Source organism: Rhamphochromis sp. 'chilingali', assembly GCF_963969265.1.
Source record: "Rhamphochromis sp. 'chilingali' genome assembly, chromosome: 14".
Classification (NCBI taxonomy): Eukaryota; Metazoa; Chordata; class Actinopteri; order Cichliformes; family Cichlidae; genus Rhamphochromis; species Rhamphochromis sp. 'chilingali'.
This window is the reverse complement of record NC_137941.1, coordinates 4875226-4893697: the sequence shown is the minus strand read 5'-3', so window position 1 is coordinate 4893697 and position 18472 is coordinate 4875226. Positions and strand designations below refer to the sequence as shown.

General features: G+C 39.7%; 1 protein-coding gene across 1 annotated transcript in view; it reads right to left on the bottom strand.

Moving 5' to 3' along the window:
* The window catches only part of LOC308410211 (tomoregulin-2-like), a 138017-nt gene that overhangs the window by 72808 nt on the left and 46737 nt on the right, over positions 1-18472 (bottom strand). Inside the window, exon 3 of the mRNA XM_080903393.1 lies at positions 11199-11328. Within this exon, the coding sequence (XP_080759519.1) occupies positions 11199-11328 (130 nt within the window). The remainder of the gene's footprint in view (positions 1-11198; positions 11329-18472) is intronic.

Below are 18472 nucleotides of genomic sequence, written 5' to 3'. Positions count from 1 at the left end.
GGAAGAGGTGCAAAGCAGAAAGAAGAAGAGGAACCTTCTAGGGGAAACTGTTATTAACCTTACAGAGCTGCTGAGTCTGTACTGCATTGCACACAAACTGTACGCACACACACAGACCTCAGTCCTTGCACATAAACACACTTTTCCACTTTTTACTGTAAATAAGTATTTCAAGTTAGCGTTGAATAAGAAAGAATCGCTTGCCTTTACAGTAATGCCATCAATGTTTGCCCCGAAACACACAATCTGTGACATGAACCTGTAGGAAAACCTTCCAATCACTACACTAAGATATCAGCATATATACAAAGACGACCTGTGTGAAACGTTTTTCCCTTTAAATAGCAAAGCATCATTGTCAAATGATGTCCTCCTTTTAAAAGAGCCTAAAAACACATCTGATCTAAGTGACCATTCTCTTACTTGCAGTGATTAACAGCAAGTTCTGATTCTGATTCACATCAGTGCAGCACATGAGGAAGGAAATTTATATCCTAAACATTTGAGTGCTAAGTCACATTTGGAGTACGTATGTGCAAACTGGATATTTTGGGGCCAGTATCATCGTGTCATGAGGGACATCAAAGTATACAAGACTGGAGCACTTTTTTTTTTTTTCCTGCCACACAATGAATCTGCTCACCTGTGTGTTTGTGGCCAACAAGTGTGCTTTCTCACAGAGCAGAGGTTTAATTGGAGCTGTTAAAATATTGTGTGCAATCCAGTATGCTCTGTCTGGTTGGTATGGTTCAGACCATACAAAATAAACTCAGTTATATCCAGACACAGGGGCTGTAAATTAAAATGGGTGGAGTTACAAATGTATCTTCTTAAAAAGCGTGTCACAGTGGGCAAAAAAACTAATGCTGCATCTAAGTTGCTACACAATATCCTTACAGAAATGCTAGCACGTGAAACTTTTAGAATATGAACGTCACAACCAGTCAGTGAATTCCTGCTGCGAAGCCCCAAGCTAAAAGTTTCTCTGTTGCCATTGTTAGCAAATGAGCAAGAATAATCCTCCTTTCTGACTCTAATAATTACTGAAATAAAAAAAGACCTGAATCCAGCTAATGAGATAATAAATTAATCAGGAATGTGTTTACCGGGAGAGAAACGGAGCCAAGGGCCGTTGTCCCATAGGCTTCAATACAACTGCAAGTCTTATTGCAGTCGCCCCCTGAAGGCCACTTTTATATCGTCTCCCACGTGACATTTCCTTCTCTTCTGCGAGGTTGATCAAGAGAAGCACTGGCCAGTGAGTCTTTCTTTACTGCCAAGCGCTGCATCAATGCAACAACGGCAAAGCAAAAGAGGAATGAGTTTAGCAAGATAAAAGTGTGAAATGAACAAGACACCCAGTATCACACACGCCATTGTTGCAAAAGCCAGTGAGACTGGCTGATCGGGGAGCAACATGTAGTCTGTCATGACTGTCAGTCATGAAAAGGACAGATTTCTGTGACTCTACAACTCCTTTGTCCTAATCTGACAAAGTGGCCATAGAAAAAAATATTATATAGCCTAACATTGCCACTGAGGATCAACAGATGCAAGTTGATGTCAGAGGATCTGTTCTCGCATCTAGGGTTGGATGCTATTTTAGTTAATTTAAAAAAAAATAAATGGATACCTATGAGCTTACACCTGTAAAAGACAGACTGTTTTAGGAAAAGATGAAGTCTTCAGAATCCCCAGTTTTTCATGACTGAATGTGCAGGCAACTCAGTAGGAAAGCAAACCTGCATGGGAGGTGTGTCAGGCAAAAAAGTAGGTGCTATCCAAAAAGACTATTAGCACAAAACTCCAGGTTGATGATGGAAATACAGGGAAAAACCAGCAGCCTTATTTGTAAAGCTGTGCATAAGATCCATACTAAAAGTGTACACGCAGAAATGCTGAAAATAATGTGCATAAATAAGGTAATTCGATTTATAAAACCGTGTGTACGCACACCTCCAGGCAATCTTCCATTTATACATCACAGTCCACACATAGTCATCTGTGCCAGTGCATCAATCATGCAGCATTACGCATGAGTGTCACAGAAATATTTATGTTTATAGCAACTAAACTGACTGCTTTACAACTTTCCAGAATGATTGCAACACTCGGTGCTATCAGGCCCCCTGAGATGTGAGGAACTATGATATGTGAACTTTATTTATTTATTAATTAGAGTTTTGCTATTGTGAACTTGGCCTGCAGTATCGGGGCATGGAGTGTGTTCATTTTGCTGTCAGAGCTGTCAGCAGCTTTGTTTCCAGACTTTGCTAATTTACACAATCCATATGTGCAGGTGGTGGAGTTTTGCCGGGGTGAGGTGTCCAGAGACGGCAGAGTGTGAGCAGCGCTGTGGTGTCTACTGTGCGCCTGACAACACCGTCACCTTCACTGCTGCGATTTCCCACACGAAAACTAAATGAAACACTGTGTCCTTGGTGATGCGGGTGGAGAATTAGAAGATATCATTAAAAACGAATTATATTCTGTTGCAACAAGGTGAAAAGTGAGGGCCTGGAGCCTAGATGGGCAGGTAGCATGTCAAAACTAATATGCAGAAAGGGTTCCATCGCAGACTGGGATCTTACACCGGGAATGTCAGACTCATCTTACATTATAGACCACATACAGTATATTTTTTTAGGCTGGACCACTTAAAATATGTTTCTCTCAGTGTAAACAAGTTTAACTGACTTGTAAAAACAAAAATTACCAGATTTTTCTTTTTACCCGAGTTTTGTTTCTGAGATAAATGAGATGAACATAAGAGGACATTCATTTTAAATTTCAAGAGAACGGTGGCAGTATAATGTTTGAAGGTGCACATCAGGCCCTTGTAGAGTAAAATTGAATATTTTTGTCTATACAACCCAAAATGTGATGTCCACATATGTGGACGCCAGGTTAAATCCGTAAGAAATATGGTGTAAAATTACAGAAAAAGTTCTGGTATTTCATTGCCCAGACTTTCCTGTAATTATAAAATACAATGTTTTGTATCATATACTGTGAAAAAACGAGAACGTCACCGTTATTTAAATCCGTATCTATTGCTTAATTACTTAATTACCTTTGCTTTGGTGTAGTATGAATTAGGGGTGGGTTTTGATGATTAAAATCAATTCTAGCTTGAATAACATGATATCGATTCATTAAAATCCTGAATCGATTTTTAAATATAAATTTATTTTGCCCGAAACACCAGAATCTCAGGTTAAACTTAAAATTGTTCAGCTCTGGTTATCGCCTTTCTTCACATTCATCCCTTTAGTAATCCTCGATATTCAAAGTATCCTCACATTGGAATTGTTTGTTCCTTCTCATTTTAGAAAGAAGAAACAATAAAGTACTTGAATCCTACCCTTCCTGATAGAGCTGCTTCAAGTTAATCAAGTTAATATCTCTGCTGCTTTGTGGCTCATCTTGGCCTCTCAGCTTGATGTGAGGCAACAAGTTGAAAGATCTGCAGTGATCAATGATGTATTAGATTATCACTACTTAATGTAATTGTAATTTAAATTGAGATAGACTTCTGAAATAACTAGAAATGACAGTGTTTTTTGTACACAAAGAATGAGCAGTGCATTGACTCCTCCTGTACTGTGTGTGAGATTATGCTGACACCATTGGACTGATTCTAATGTCTACTGATAGCACAGAGAGAGCTCCTTAAATCATTTGCCAAACATATGGCTCCTGTCATCTGTCAGTGCTCAGGCATCGCAGTCACACGAAACGGTGATTAAACATGCCATCGACATTTTAACAATGTGTCAGTTAAATGCTCTCTCACCTTTCCATTTAATGACTTCCTGGAACTTATGCGGCACACTCCACAAACTGAGTTGGAAATACCGTGTTTCTGCTTGCCTTAGCTCGACTCTCTCCTTTGGGGAAAATAGACTGCTGGGTTTGTTTTGCTTTGCTAAGCTAATGCTTAACTGCTCCTTACTGTGCTGGGCTATCACCTGATGGGATAGGAAAGCGGTGCCATCCTGTTCTAATCAGCTTTCACTAGCTTTGTAATCCTAAGAGCTCTTCCTTCTATCGAATTTTAGATCAGGACTTCCTTATTTGTTGGTGACACAAAGGTAATAGAGTCCAGAACAGAGTGTAAATTAGCTTTTTCTTCTCACGAATGTTTCACTATAAAAGTCAATAAACTAAACGCTAAAATAACCACATTGTAAAACGTCACAACCTGTGGTGCAATATCGCGGCTCAAATCCTGCTTTCTGTTCAAACTTTGTCTTCCCAACAGCAAAATAAATGTCTTCCACTTCTTCCTTGCTTGCTCTGTTTTTTGGTCACCACACAGCGCCTTCTTTTCTATAGCAACCAGTAAATGGTGCCATCTTTATTTATTACAGAAAACAGAAGGCAACACTATCAAATCATGTTTGTCTCTGCCTCGGTGTCCTCACAGCATGAAACGGGCACCTCAGCAGGCCTCTTGTTTACTGTTTGGAATGACAACCGACTCCAACGTCTGCCCTGTTGGCCTCGGCAAGATCAAAGGGGTTCGGCGCAAGGGAAGCGCGGACGTCGCTTGTGTATATCACCAGAAGAAAAATGGTAATGCAAGATGTAAGATACAAGTACAGCACATTTATCTTTCATCAATGTAATTAACATCAGTACGCAGGGGATACATTGGAAAGTGTAATCTGTAGAGAGCTCTGTGGTTTCAGGTTTAGTATGGGTGAGCAAGAGGAAGCCACTCATGATTACAAAGGAAGGGTCTTCTCCCCAGAGAGTGCAATGTTGTGCCACCATGTTTCCACACAGGGCCTGAATAGACAAACACTAAATCTAGAGAGTGCACTTTGTTGATCTCACGCTGAAGTGATGGCATCTGCTCTAAATATTTTGGAAAAGATGATCTGAGATCTGCAGCTGGTTATAATATATGCCACAAGATAGATAGACACTGACACTACTGAAAAAGAGAAATTTGCAAAAGGCAGGCCCTGGGCAAGCTGTGAAAACGTCTTTCTACAATAACTGCTATATGTACTATTTCCAACCAGTTATGAAACCAGAATTTAATCAGCCATCTCATTTTTAAAATGAAAAAATTAGAACGGTAATATTCTAATCAGTTTATAAAATGTTTAGCGCCTTTCAGCTCGTAGTTTCTTGTGGTAATGCTCATCTATAACGTTCTTGTTCAATCTCACCAGTATCCTCATTGCCATTTCTTAGAGCAGGTTGTTTTCAGCTATAAAGCTTAAATAAAGCCATTTCCCTTGTGAAGACAGCACTAAACAGCAACAGACATTCAGTGACTGTATGATTCACACAGTCTAGAGAGACAGGCTTTGGGTTTATTAGAGACCAAAGCGTAACTTGAAGGAATCACGAATGTTGTGCTAAAGTCACACTAGAGAAAACTTCGCTTGGAGACCAACCAAATTTTTAAGAGCTCGTGCAATGAATTTGTTGTCTCATTGCCTTTGAAGACAGGGACCAGGTCTGTGACAACTCTGTCAGCTGCTGTCTTCAAAGCAACATTGGTGTGTCAAGATGCGAAGAAAAGTCCAGTGAGACAAAGTCAGCCTGTTATTAGTTTATGATTGAATGATGTCGAGTTGGCAACTATGTGCCATCTGTTTGTGATAGATCAAGAGAAATTGCAAATGTGTTTCAAATTCTCATCAAACAGAAATTCACATTAACTACAACCGGAATGTCATCGATTTGAAACAGAAATTCTGAATTCCCTCAAAAAAAAAAAAAAAAATAGCGACATAATCAGCAACCATGTTTTCATACAGGAATACAACAAGAACAAGGTGGCAACCAGGTGATTCGAATCGCTCTTTACAAAAAGACACATCTCAGGTGAGTTGTGCTTAATGGTGGAACTTGAATCAGACTGAACTGTCTGTGTTATTTGCCAGTCTTCCTTCACCATCATGTCTGAGAATGATTGCAATCAGTCTGAACGGGACTGGGATTGTTTGGAGACAGGCTGCCTCTTGTCTCTGATATCATCTTGTGATCGAAAGTGGTCGCCCACAGTTCAACCATCAATGGCAAGGAGATCGACGTCCCACTTTTACTCTAGTGTGACTGATTTATCAGGCCACCAGAAACGTACGATCAGACCAATTCTATTGTTTATTCATGTCTCATTGATATTAAATGGGCAATGGTTGTAAACATTGACACCAACAGAAACTCTGTCTGCTAAGAAAATCTTGTGATATGACTGAAAGTTCCAGAAAACAAACAAACATCTATAGAGGTGAAGCTGTTTCCCCCCCAAAAAATAACATTACTTTATCTTTTATTTTTCTCCAGCAGTCTGGTGCATGATATCTCTCACCTCAGCAAGGGAAACAAGTATTGGTGCCAGCGACTTGACATATATCCATTATAGAGTGTACTGTTGCCGCTAATGGGATTTCTGAGGATGGAAATGGAAAGGAGGACAGGGAGAAGCTGCGAGAGGAACAGAACGGGAGGAGAAAAAAGAAGGCTTCGCTGCAGTGGATGTACGGTTAGATAGCTGCCGCTCTTGAATTCTTTACTCTCAGTATCGCTCGTATTATATTCACAGCATTTTAACATATTCACTGCTGAAGTGATTTTAAAGCTGAAAGTATCAACAAAATGCAAGAGAGCAGAGAGAAACTATCCAGAAGCAGCTGCCTACCATGCTTTATCACATGAAAAGCAATCATATAGGAAGACGTGTCTTGGTGAGGGAAGTAGCTAAATTAATTTTAATAGGCATTTCACATGGGAGGCCCCCCGCAAAGCCTTACATTGAAAAACTGCTTTTTAAAACATTATATCTTTAGTACAGTAAGTGAGCTAACGTTTCGCTTACATTTAGACATTTAGTCTCAAAGCGCGGTAAATACACTTATATTGATGGCGAAGACTTCAGGACAAAAACTATCAAGGGGAAAGCAGATGAGACAAAGTTAGCGGCCATGATGGAATTACTCCATAACAGGAGGTCCAGTGAGACTGGGTTTTCTGAGTCCCAGTTCCTAGAGTGTGCCAAAGGCCACTGTAACTGCTCTGGAGGCACATGCAGAAAAAAACATCTGGGTAAAAAATGTTTTTTTTCCTTGGCTCAAAATGGGCCTTTGGGGTGTGACTATTTATTTAAGCATAAGTGGTTCACTTACAGGAACTTAAAGGAAAGAGGCTGTATTACCTTAATTAAAAATGTTTATTTAACTGGAAATAGAAAGAACAAGACTAAAGTGGCAGAACTGAGCTTCCTCTGAAGGGTGTCTGTGCTCAGTCTTAGAGATGGGATGAGGAGCCTAGTCATTAGCAACAGGCTCAGAGCAGAGTCGCTGCTCCTTTGCATTGAAAGGAACCAGTCGGGGTGGTTCAGGTGATGGAGACTCGTGGGCAGACCCTGGAGAGTTAATGTCTCACAGCTGGCTCGGAAACATCTCTCCTCCTTGGGCGAGCTGAAATCTTTGCTTAGACAGCTGCCACCATGACCTGGACTCAAATGAGCAGTGGAAAATTGGATGGCTGGATGTTTGAGTAAATAGAAGCCCAAAATGTTCAGTATGCAGGATTAACCCTCATCTCTCAACTCAGTCTGAATTTAGTCTCTGCAGAATAAAAGTTCTGACCAGGATATGAACTCAAATGCAGGTAGATCATACCCACTTTCCTTTTATTTGTTCTTAAAATCTTAATATCCCAAGACAGCTGGCCAACCACGCCACTATTTTTTTTAAAAACAAAGATAAGGCTCTCCACTCAGCCTGTGTGCTTTCACTAATTATATTTGTCTTTTATTTTAGTCTCTGAGCCGCTGCTGTATAAATGGAATAGATTTTAATTTCTGTGAAATTTTGTTTTAATTTATTTGTTTGTCTCAAGCGCTCGCTGCATCATTTTAAATTACATTCTTCCTTTTTACTGCCTCCTGCTTAATTTATCTGTTTTCTTCATCCACATGGAACAACAAATGACACCAGAAATGCTTCAAGTCCCAGACAAAAAATGTAAGTTTGAGAGTGAAAGCGTAGCAAATGTCATACCACTTTATTTGGGTGAAATAAAGAAGAGATTTTGTAATAAGTTTCAGTTATTTCTTTCAGTGACCACTTACAAAATTATATATGCTTTTTTTACCAGATTTAGCTGCTAGCTAATTTGTCAATTATGGAAAAATGAGCCGCATCTGCCTCAATATCTGACCTTACTGAGCTTTTTTCTGATTAGATTTTGGCTTTAGTCACTAGTTTTAAATGTTATTAAGTGGAACATCATATTCTTTGTGTAAATTATGCTCTGATTTAGAGTAAAACATAACTGATTAAGTCCCTAGATAGATTAAACTGCTATCCTTGTTTTTTAGTCATATCCACCCCCAAAAAACAAAAAACTACACATGCCTTTACAAGTTGTCTGTGAAGGTTCTCAGTCATCCAGGTCATCACAGTCCAAGGAGCTCATCCGAGAAGCTACTTCAGTTCTACGGTCAAATGGTGGAGAATCCCAGATTTGACCTCAGGAAATCACATGATAGGGGTGTGGCTATGTTTCACAATGAGCTCACCTGAAACCCTGGCTGATTGTGACCCATACCTGTTTTCACACCTTGGCTCGTGTGATTAGGTAGAGGATCATTAGGGAGTCCATTGTCCCTATTGGGGGACACTTCCACAGGGCTTAAATCAGGGACTCACCACCATTTGACCCTAGAACTGAAGAAGCTTCTCGGATGAGAGGTGAAACGTCTTCAAGCCATTTAAAGAAGTCCAGACACTTTTCTTTCGAAGCTCCTTAGAATGCCTTTTCAAGCTGACCAATGAAGTTATTGTCACTATTTCCATCTTTTACATACAGTTTAGAATAAAATTTGACTTCTCCAGTCTTTACTTTCTCAGACACCCCCTATTTGTTTACTGGGACCTTGTTCTGGACCGACATGAGAACAAAGCATACATAAAAACAAAACACAAAATACCGAAGGGAAGAATATAAAACCACTGTTCTGCTCTATTAGTAGTCTGCACAGCAACAAAATCCTTGTGTGAATGGTGAATTGTGTCCTCAAAAGTACTGCATGTTGCGTGGAAGAAAAGAGTCCTTATCTCTTTCTATTTCAAAAGATACGGAAATTCATATCAGACACCCTGGCTTACAACCATCACATGTCTTGAAAAGAGGACCTCATACACAAGCAACAAACAAGCAATTTAGAGAGCGGACCTGGGGAATTTCATGTGACCGTGCACAGCCCTACTTACTGGCACACTGACACCACTGCTCTTACGGCACAAACATTTCCACCTCGGTCTCAAAGTTTCCTCTGCTGAGCTGTGCCCATTCAAGGGGACCTTTAATGGACTTGTGCCGGCTTTCTGTCAGCGAGGTTAACTGAGTCAGCAACTGCTCAACTTGAGCCAGCAATACTATCTTGGCTTAAGCAATGATTCACACATGCCTACCAGCAGCCAGCATCACATTGCCAGTGGATTCACTCATTCACAACTAAGCACATTATTCAGAACATGACTCACTAATTGATAGAATCCTCAGTAGGCGTTGCTGCTTTTCCTTCAAGTTTATGCTCATCTATATAAATTTGTCATCATAGGATAAAACGCGTTGCTCTGGCCAAAGCTAATTTTACATATTCTGATAAAATGTGCATGTGAAGAACAATTTTACAGACTCAACATGCAGTTTAATTCATCATTAAATCAGACTGCAGTGTTTTCATTCATATGATACATAAAAAAAAAAGTGTGTATTTCAAGTGAAACCACTGGCCCAGGGCGTTAAATAGCTGATTATTGCAGGAGAATGATTTTTCACTGCTTCCATTGAGAGAGTTAATATGGCATTTTTAGACCTTGCATGTGCGCAGGTCTATAATTCACGTTCATTCAGTGGACTGGTATCCTCACAAATAGCAGTGCACGCTCTAAGCACCAATACTGGTCTCTACATCATGGCTAATGAAGTGCCTGACCTTTTCCAAATGAAGACACCCACTCAGCAGCTTAAACACCAAACGATAATCCCAGTTATGTCTGATAATTATGCCAAGCACTTTTACTTTTCAGTCAGTGGAAGGGAATACACTGGACATGATGTATATAACATGATGCCAAAGCTGAAAGAGGAGCGTTTTTAATGCAGCATTTATGCGTCGGAAACTAGCCCTCGATGACCAGAATCATTCAAATGAATAGCTATTTCTATCTATTCGCTGTCAGTCAACATGACTGTTAGTCCGGCCATTCTCCTTTGAGCTCCTCCGAGCTCAGACACACGGCTGCTTCTGAGGATAGAGACGTCACTCAAATCTCACGTTTAATGTGGATTCTCTGTAACGTCAGCATGCTAACGTGTTCACAATGACAACTTGCTGAGGCAGATACTTTTTATCACAGTATGGCTAACAAGCAGTGTAGCTATACAGCACAGTGAGGTTGATGTGAATAGGTTTAGTACTGTTACAGTCCCTCAACGTAGTATTAAATGATTCTCTTAAAGCTACAGAAAGTACTCCTAATAACATTTAACAGAAAAAAAAGTGTTAAAAAAAGGAAACGGCCATCAAGATGATGTGTGATTCAGTGATTTCATTTTCTGCTTTGTTGAGCATGCCTCGTAGCAACAGCATTACAGTAACTACCTATGACAATTTGGCCAATGCATTCTATGGCTTTTGACATTTATTTAAACATTACGTAACGAAAGGTCAAAGCTGTCGAGATTTCTTTTGCTTCTTGTTAAACACACCTAATTTTTAATAAACTGTAATTTAAAAAAGGCCTTGTGGCCAAATGCTGTGTTCATTTTCTTGAGAGATGGTGCCGTGCTTGTGATGAAATCATTTTTTTGCGCTTCTCACATTTTCATTACGCAGTTTTTGTAACTCCTTTGAAATAAAAGATCCGCTGGTAATTACTGCATCCCAGCTACTGGATGCAGATTAAAATATTGATGAGAGTAATAAGGAAACATGAAATCTATGCTGCTGCATATAAAACGTTAAAATTCATGTGGAATTGCATTTTCAGCTTTATATTTGCTGTTGCTGAATCTCATATGCATGCTTACAGATAGCCGTGTAACCTCTTGAATATTTTAAATCCAAACACGGCTGCTTGCGCATGTGTTCAGTGTGCTGGTATCAGAACTCCTCTGTTGTGTGTGTTTGTGTGTAGGCACCATAAGGTAAATGTACATACCAGCAGGACAGTCGCCTTCTGACACAATAAGCACTTCAGACTGCTGCTTGCAGGCATCCCTGCGCAGGAAGCACTCGTTCTGGTAGTTCTTATTGTTGGAGCCACACACAGGCACATAGTCATTGTTGCACTGCAGAGAGGAGAGAAGAAAACAGGTAAGAAAAGGAGCATGTAAAAGAGACAAGGTTAAACTAAAGTGATATAGTGAGTCTGTGTCCTCAAGTAAACACTTGAGCCTTCAGAATTCTGCAGGGAAGCCACTGCCTTCAATTTCCAATTTGAATACGCTTCAATCTCAGCACTGAAAAGAATGACATGTATGGAAACGCCACCAAATACATAACCCGCTTGGCAGAGCAATAAAATACCAGAACTTTAAAGCAACAGCTGATGCCTACATCGCTCACATTGCACATTTATGGAGCGACCAACAGCACTGAGCAGACCACTGCTGAACAGCACAAACAGGAAAAAAGATCTGCTTTTAAATCCAATACTTCAAAAAGCCTGATGATCAAGTTGGAATACTTTTCTTTAATTCCAGCGTTCTCCTTTGTTAAACTCACTAAGTTCTTCAGTATTTCGGTTAAGGGGTTTTGGCGCACCTATATACTGAAAGCTTCTTGTACAAGGACAAACCATAGCAGGTTCATTGTTAGCTAAGAAATGAAATTGAGATTTCCATGAAAACAGTGCAAATCTCCACTTTGTTCTTACCCAACGTGGTACAGTCAGATAATATTATAAGAATCTTCTGCTTCCTGTTCGAAATTATAAGCAGATTACAAATTGGCCACACCAGCTTGAGAAACTAGCCATTGTTACCAATGTCAAGTTAAAGAGACAGTGGAGTACGCTCTGACGTATGTAAGGATACATGAATAAAAATGAATGGTTATCCAGGTTGTTGAAAGAAGCTGGCGTATTTAAAAGAGTGTGACTCAATTGGAAAAAAACAGCATTCATTGTTATTACTTGAAGAAAGTGAAAAAATTGAGAAAACGTCAAACAGCACAGAACTAGTGCCCTCAAGAGTTTAAGTAACAGAAACATCTTGACATCCCCTGCTCCTCAACACTGGTTTTCTGTCCACATCTGCTTAAGCCGAGTAGCAAAGTGCGGCGTCAGATGCACGTAAGATAAACTCAAGTGAGATGGGTGGAAGGAAGAAAAAACCCTGCCCAGAAGAACTCAGCAGGAGTGAATTCATAGTATGTACAGCATGTTAACCAGCTAAACTGCTTAGGATAGAGTGTATTCACAAAGCTAAAAAAAACTCATTTTCAGTGTAACATTTCTATACTCCTTCACCATTGCTAGAATTACGATTAAGCACCAGAAACCTAACCATGCAGTACCCTTTTTAAGGGAAATTAACCCCAATTAACCTTAAATATATCTGCCTCACATTAGCGAGATCATACGGTGTTTGAAGTTCTTTAAGACTGCCTGATGAAGATATACCAGTGCTGATTCTAACCGTGATACCTGAAAAAATTAAAGCTGGCACATTGTAGCGGATTATAGGATATTACAGTACAAGCACCAGTCTAGTCACAGCTACAGTCACATGTTCCAGTTTACTGTGACTCACTTCCCTTTCATTAACTACTAAACTGCTCTCACTTCACGGGTGACTAAAGAAAGGTAACGTCATTCACTTTCCTGTTGCCGTGGTGACTTCATTCGCTCACTTTGAGACAACACAAACCCCAAAGTCAGCTGAGATCCTCACACTCGTGCTTTTTTATATAAAAGTTAATATGCTGCACAGTCCTTAATGTCCTTTTTATACTTTTTACTCTGATTTGAATGAGCCATCTGTGGCTGCCACCAACACCACCTTGCACCTACCCCATTCACACCCCTGCATTAAACCTCAAGATTAACAAAACATGGTAACAAATAAGGCTAAGAATGACTTTGTCTCGTTGACTAGCTTTTGTATTATTAGGTATTCTTTCTGCCATGATCATCGTCTATTGAAAATCTGAAACTGCCCTTGAATCAAAGCATATTATGCTTTGTTCACACTTTGTCCAACAGGAAAAAATGCAAATGGTAATTTACCAGCGTAGAAAAGGAGTAGGTGAGCTAAAATCTTATCACACATCGCACATCTGGCAGATTGTCATTCTACAAACTAATTCAAAAATCGGTCAAACTTCAGTCCAGCGTAGGTGTTAAAAAACAAGAAGCGAAAAGAAAGAATAGCTTGGCACGTCCTCCTCTGAATTGTGTTTAATTATGAGCGGATGCGCACATCAAATCAGTACAAGTCTAAAAACAACTAGCACCATGGATTTTGTTAATAGATTATATTCACACTGCAGACTTCTGAAAAGCTGCACACCTCTTGTTGCTCCACTGGAGCAGTAGGAGGTTAAGTGACTTGCTCAAGGGCACTCAGCAAAATAGCTACTACGGTACATGAGAACATTACTCATTCATTTTCCTCACATGGTTTGTTGGCTATGGAGTAAGTCAAGATTTTTCAGATGACTGATGGCACTGGAGGGTCGAGTCTTAGTTTTCATTTTTTTGGCTGTAGAGGAGAGATATGCATTTGATTTGACATCGATTCACTGCTGCCGCACTGTAGGAATAACAAACGTGATTATTCAATTGAAAAATATTACCCACTATTCCCTGGGAAGAAGGAACAGCTATCAGAAGGTCCAGAGAAATTGTTGCTCGGTAGTCACAGCCCGTAACCTGATTAAATATAAAAGTGCTGAAAAATGGGGAACGTGTGAAAATGTGTTCCTGCTGGGTGTGACATCGCAAGGACAAGAGGCTCACTGGATATTCCCCACAGGGATGAAGCTAAGGAGCTCACGGCTCTTTGTCTCCACTTCTTTTTTTTTACTCTAAGTCTCTAATGGATTGCTCTGAAATCTGTTTTCTCATAGCTAAATCATCTCTGTGCCCTCACGGATCGCTGCATGGTTTTCACAAATGGACATATTGTAGACGCAGACAGGCATTAACAACATATTCAAGTACGTCTGTGTTTATGGTCACATGTCAAGCCAACTTTGTAAAAGCTTAGTGTTGGAGAAAAATAATATTTTTATCCTCTTCCTTCCTTCCAGTAAAAAAAACCCATTTAGTCTAATATTGGTTGAAGCAAGACACTTGAAGCTCTGACTTTTTCACTCGTTCCTCTTCACACCTGTCCATTAGCACAATATTTTTCCGCTGCTAGTTACAGTGGTTCGCTTTAGCAGGTGGTTAACAAAAAAGGGGTCAACAGCAAGATGTCGTGGTGTGCTAAGCTGCCAGCTTTTGACACTTGTTATATGCTCCATTGCATATTCTAATTTTTAGAAGGAGTAGGTCTTCGAGATCTGGAAAACAGCAAACCGCAGGCGAGAAAAAGCCATATTTTTCCACTTTTCCATATCAGGGTTATGGCGGTGCCTGTCCCAGTTGTTACAGGGCAGGAGACAGGGTCCACCCTGGATAGGTCAACAAGCCATCGCAGGGCTAACACATGGAGACCGACAACTATTTACAGCCAATTTAACTAACTTGCATGTTTTTGGACTGCAGGAGGAAGCCAGACACTCTGGGACAACATGCAAACTACATATTGAATTGCTCGGCCTGGATACAAAGCTAGCTAGTGCTACTGCTGACTAGCTATGTTAGCTAGGTGCATCCCTAGATTGGGGCAACTGTGGCTCAAGGAGCAGAGTACTCTACTAGTTGGAAGTTTGGTGGTTTCTTTCAGCCCACATACTGAAGTGAAAGAAAACCCCAAATTCCTGCTGATGCAACTATTGTGTGAGTGTGGCAGAATAAGAGAATAGTATAAATGTATATTTGTGAATGGGTGAATGTGACTAGCATTTAAAATGTCTCTGAATGTTCAGTTAGAGGAGAAAAGTGTCATATAAGTACCACATCATTTACCATGTGTGCATCATCTGAGTGCATACTTCTTGGATAGTCTTTCAGTACAATAAATTATGTGTCATTATACATCAGATCATTACATTGGAAATGATTCAAAACAACACAAATATAAATAAAAAGGCCCTGCTAGCAGGTTAAGCATCAAAGACTGATCGAAAACAGGCATTCCTTTAGAAAACTATAACTCTGAACCTTATAGTGTTTTTTAAATCAGTTGTCATGATCAATGAAATTATTTTTGTATGAGGTTACATGATGTTTAGTTCTCCTGTAAAGTTGAGATACTTGTGAGTTAACACAAGCATCTCACTTCTGAAGCCAGCCTCAAGTGGCCATTTCTGGAAATGCGACTGAATTAATTTTCCTCTTTATTGCTTAGTACAGCATCAGTAGAACGAGGTCTGAACATTGTCAGAACTTGTGCTTTATTATATTTAGCGCCAGGGGCGGAGCGGGGGGGTGGCTTACGGGGCTTAAGCCCGGGTTGTTTTGTCAGAAGCCCGGGGTATTTTGGAGTGTAATTTTTTCATAGTTAGATGCCTGGCTGACAACTGTATAAAACAAAAAGTACACACAATATTCGAAGCACATAGTGCACACTGTGGGAATTTACGACTGTGCGTGAATCCCCCCCTGATATTGGTATGATCCAAGCTCAGGCACTAAGCGACTGAGCGAGGGGGCGGGGCAGCTGCTGCCCGTGAGTGCGCTGTTGGAGAGACGGAGCCAGCCATACTAAGGAGAGCTTAAGTTTGACCAGGTACCAAAGCAAATCATTCGTACCGTACAAATAACGGTGCATCACGAAAGATTGATATGAAACTGATCACTTGACCAATATTACGTTACTTGCTCTTCAAGTGAATCAACAAATGGCGAAATGAAAAGCCGAACAAATGCTATTTTTTTTAGAGTCTTAGCTTACGTGTGTTTATTTCATATTCTCAGTTCTTACCCTCCCGACTAAATCGGTTTCAGTTATGTACTGAAACATAAGAATGGACATTAGAGGGTTCTTTCAAAGAAAAAACTCAGGTAAATGTTATTTTATATATTATGCTTTGTATGTTGTTCAGTATATTTCTATGCAAAACAAGAGGAATTTCAGTACACAGCAGGATATTCACATTTGTAACCAGATATTTACATACACTTTAGGGAGAAAACATAAAACATTTTTACTGTACAACATCAATTTAGAGTAAATTTTTGTTTTAGATAAATATTGAAATATATTTTGAATTAGTTAAATTTCAGAATAAAGAGAGACAGAGCTATTTTTATCACTTTCATCAAATTTAGGAGTACATGTACACTAAATTTATTGTTAATTAATAAGAAAACTCCAGACGATTCCATTCTGAGCTGAAGAAGCTTCTGATAGGTTAGTAGAGTCCATGTGAGTAAATTGGTGGCACACCTGTGGATGCATATAAGGCAAAACACAGAGCCTGTTTCTTTGACATGGGAAAATCAAGAGATATCAACCAAAACACCAGGAAAAGAACTGTGGAGCTTCATAAGTGTGGCTCAGTTTGAATACAATTTGGTGCCATTTGCTATTAAGAAATACAGATAGTTTCTCTCTTTACTCTTAAAGTTAACAAATATGTTTTTATATTTATCAATCTAAAAAAATAAACATTTAGTCTGATTTGATGTTACAATTAAAAAAGTGTTTTTATCTGAAGAGTAAATATCTGGTTTCAACTGTATATTTGATGATTGTCAGCACAAAGAGGGAGAGAGAGGAGCAGAGATTGAGATGGAGAATGAGGACAGAACAGAGATGGAACAAGAGCAGGTGAGACACACATGTTAGTCAAATGGTTGTTTACCAAAAGTATCACTGTATCATAGGTACTCATGTATCTCGTACCTAGTGTTTCTTTTTAGGTTTGTTATTTTTCAAATTCTGTATTTATTAAGTTCTGCAGGCTTGTTTGCACAACAAGGCTAAATAATTATATAAACTTTTCTCAATCTAAATAGTGGACTTTGGTAGAATTAAAAAATAAGTGTAGTGCAGGTCTATGATGATTTTTAGTGCTATCATCTAGTTCTGATTCTGGTTCTGTCTTGGTTAAGTCCTCAGTAGTCCTGATTTTGAACTGTTGTAGTCCTGTTTTAATTCTGGGTCAGTTCTGGGTCTGGTTGAATTGGGGTTTAGTCCTCGTGTCTTGATACAGCCCTGACCTTGTTCTGCCTTGCTGCTTAATTAAAAAACTAGTTTAAGGTGTCCTGCACATGTGATATATATTTTTCCCTATATGAAGTCATTCTTTTTTGAACAGAGCCTATTAATCTTTCAGTCATTTCTACACCCCCCCCCCCCCCCCCCCAAAAAAAAAAAAAAAAAAAAATCCCACATGCATACTACTCTTTGGGCTAAGCCCCGGGTGTTTCAAATGTCTGGCTCCGCCTCTGTTTAGCGCACAACAGGACACTCTTCATGTCGCCTGTGTACTCAACTAGAGAGAAACTCCCATTAGCTTAGGTAAGGGGCGGTGATTATGCTCACTGGGAATTCCCCAGACAATTGCCTCCATGGATTTTATGCAGACTTTGTACTAAGAAACTGGCACAAGAGTAGAGTAAAGTAGAGTGTGAGATCTGATTTAGCTGATTCTCTCTACCTTGCAGTGTTTGGAGCTTTAACTTAACTTAGCATTTTTGACGCCCTTCAGCTTCATCTGACCCACCCGGGCAAATATTAACCAATCAAACCTGCATTCTAGTAGCTACAGGCTAAGATGATGTTCACACTTAATCAGGCATGTGAGTTGGTTGAAAATGGCTGCCAAAGTGAATTGATTTTGAAATACCATAATCGACTCTTAAAACAGTATGAACCAGAAAAAGTGACCTTGTTCAAAAGCTTTTAGACTTTAGACTAACAACATTAGTGGCCTCTGTACTGAAAACATGCTAAAGATGAGCAGAGAGAGCACCCAGGAGAGAAACTTGGCTGCCCCACGCTTTACCACATGTATGAGTTTAGCTGTTTGGGGACAAAGCAGAAAGGATTCAGCGAGTCTGTTATTTAGGGGGCTTAATTGTGAAAGGCCTGAAAGGACCAGAAAAACAGCACGAGGGCATAAACTGCATTTCAGATTAAGCTAACTAAGTGTGAAGGACAATTGATACACACATACCCATCTGATACCCACAAGGAAAAGAGCAAAAAATAACCATCCATTCAGGAAACCAGAAGGATGATAATGATCAAGTGTGAACACTTTTTAACAAGCTGGGGGAAAGAAGATGGCAGAAAGCACACAAAACACAGTAAAAGGGGGGAGTATAGTAGGGAAAGTGAAGCTGCACACTGGCTTCTGATCAAAGGGATTGGA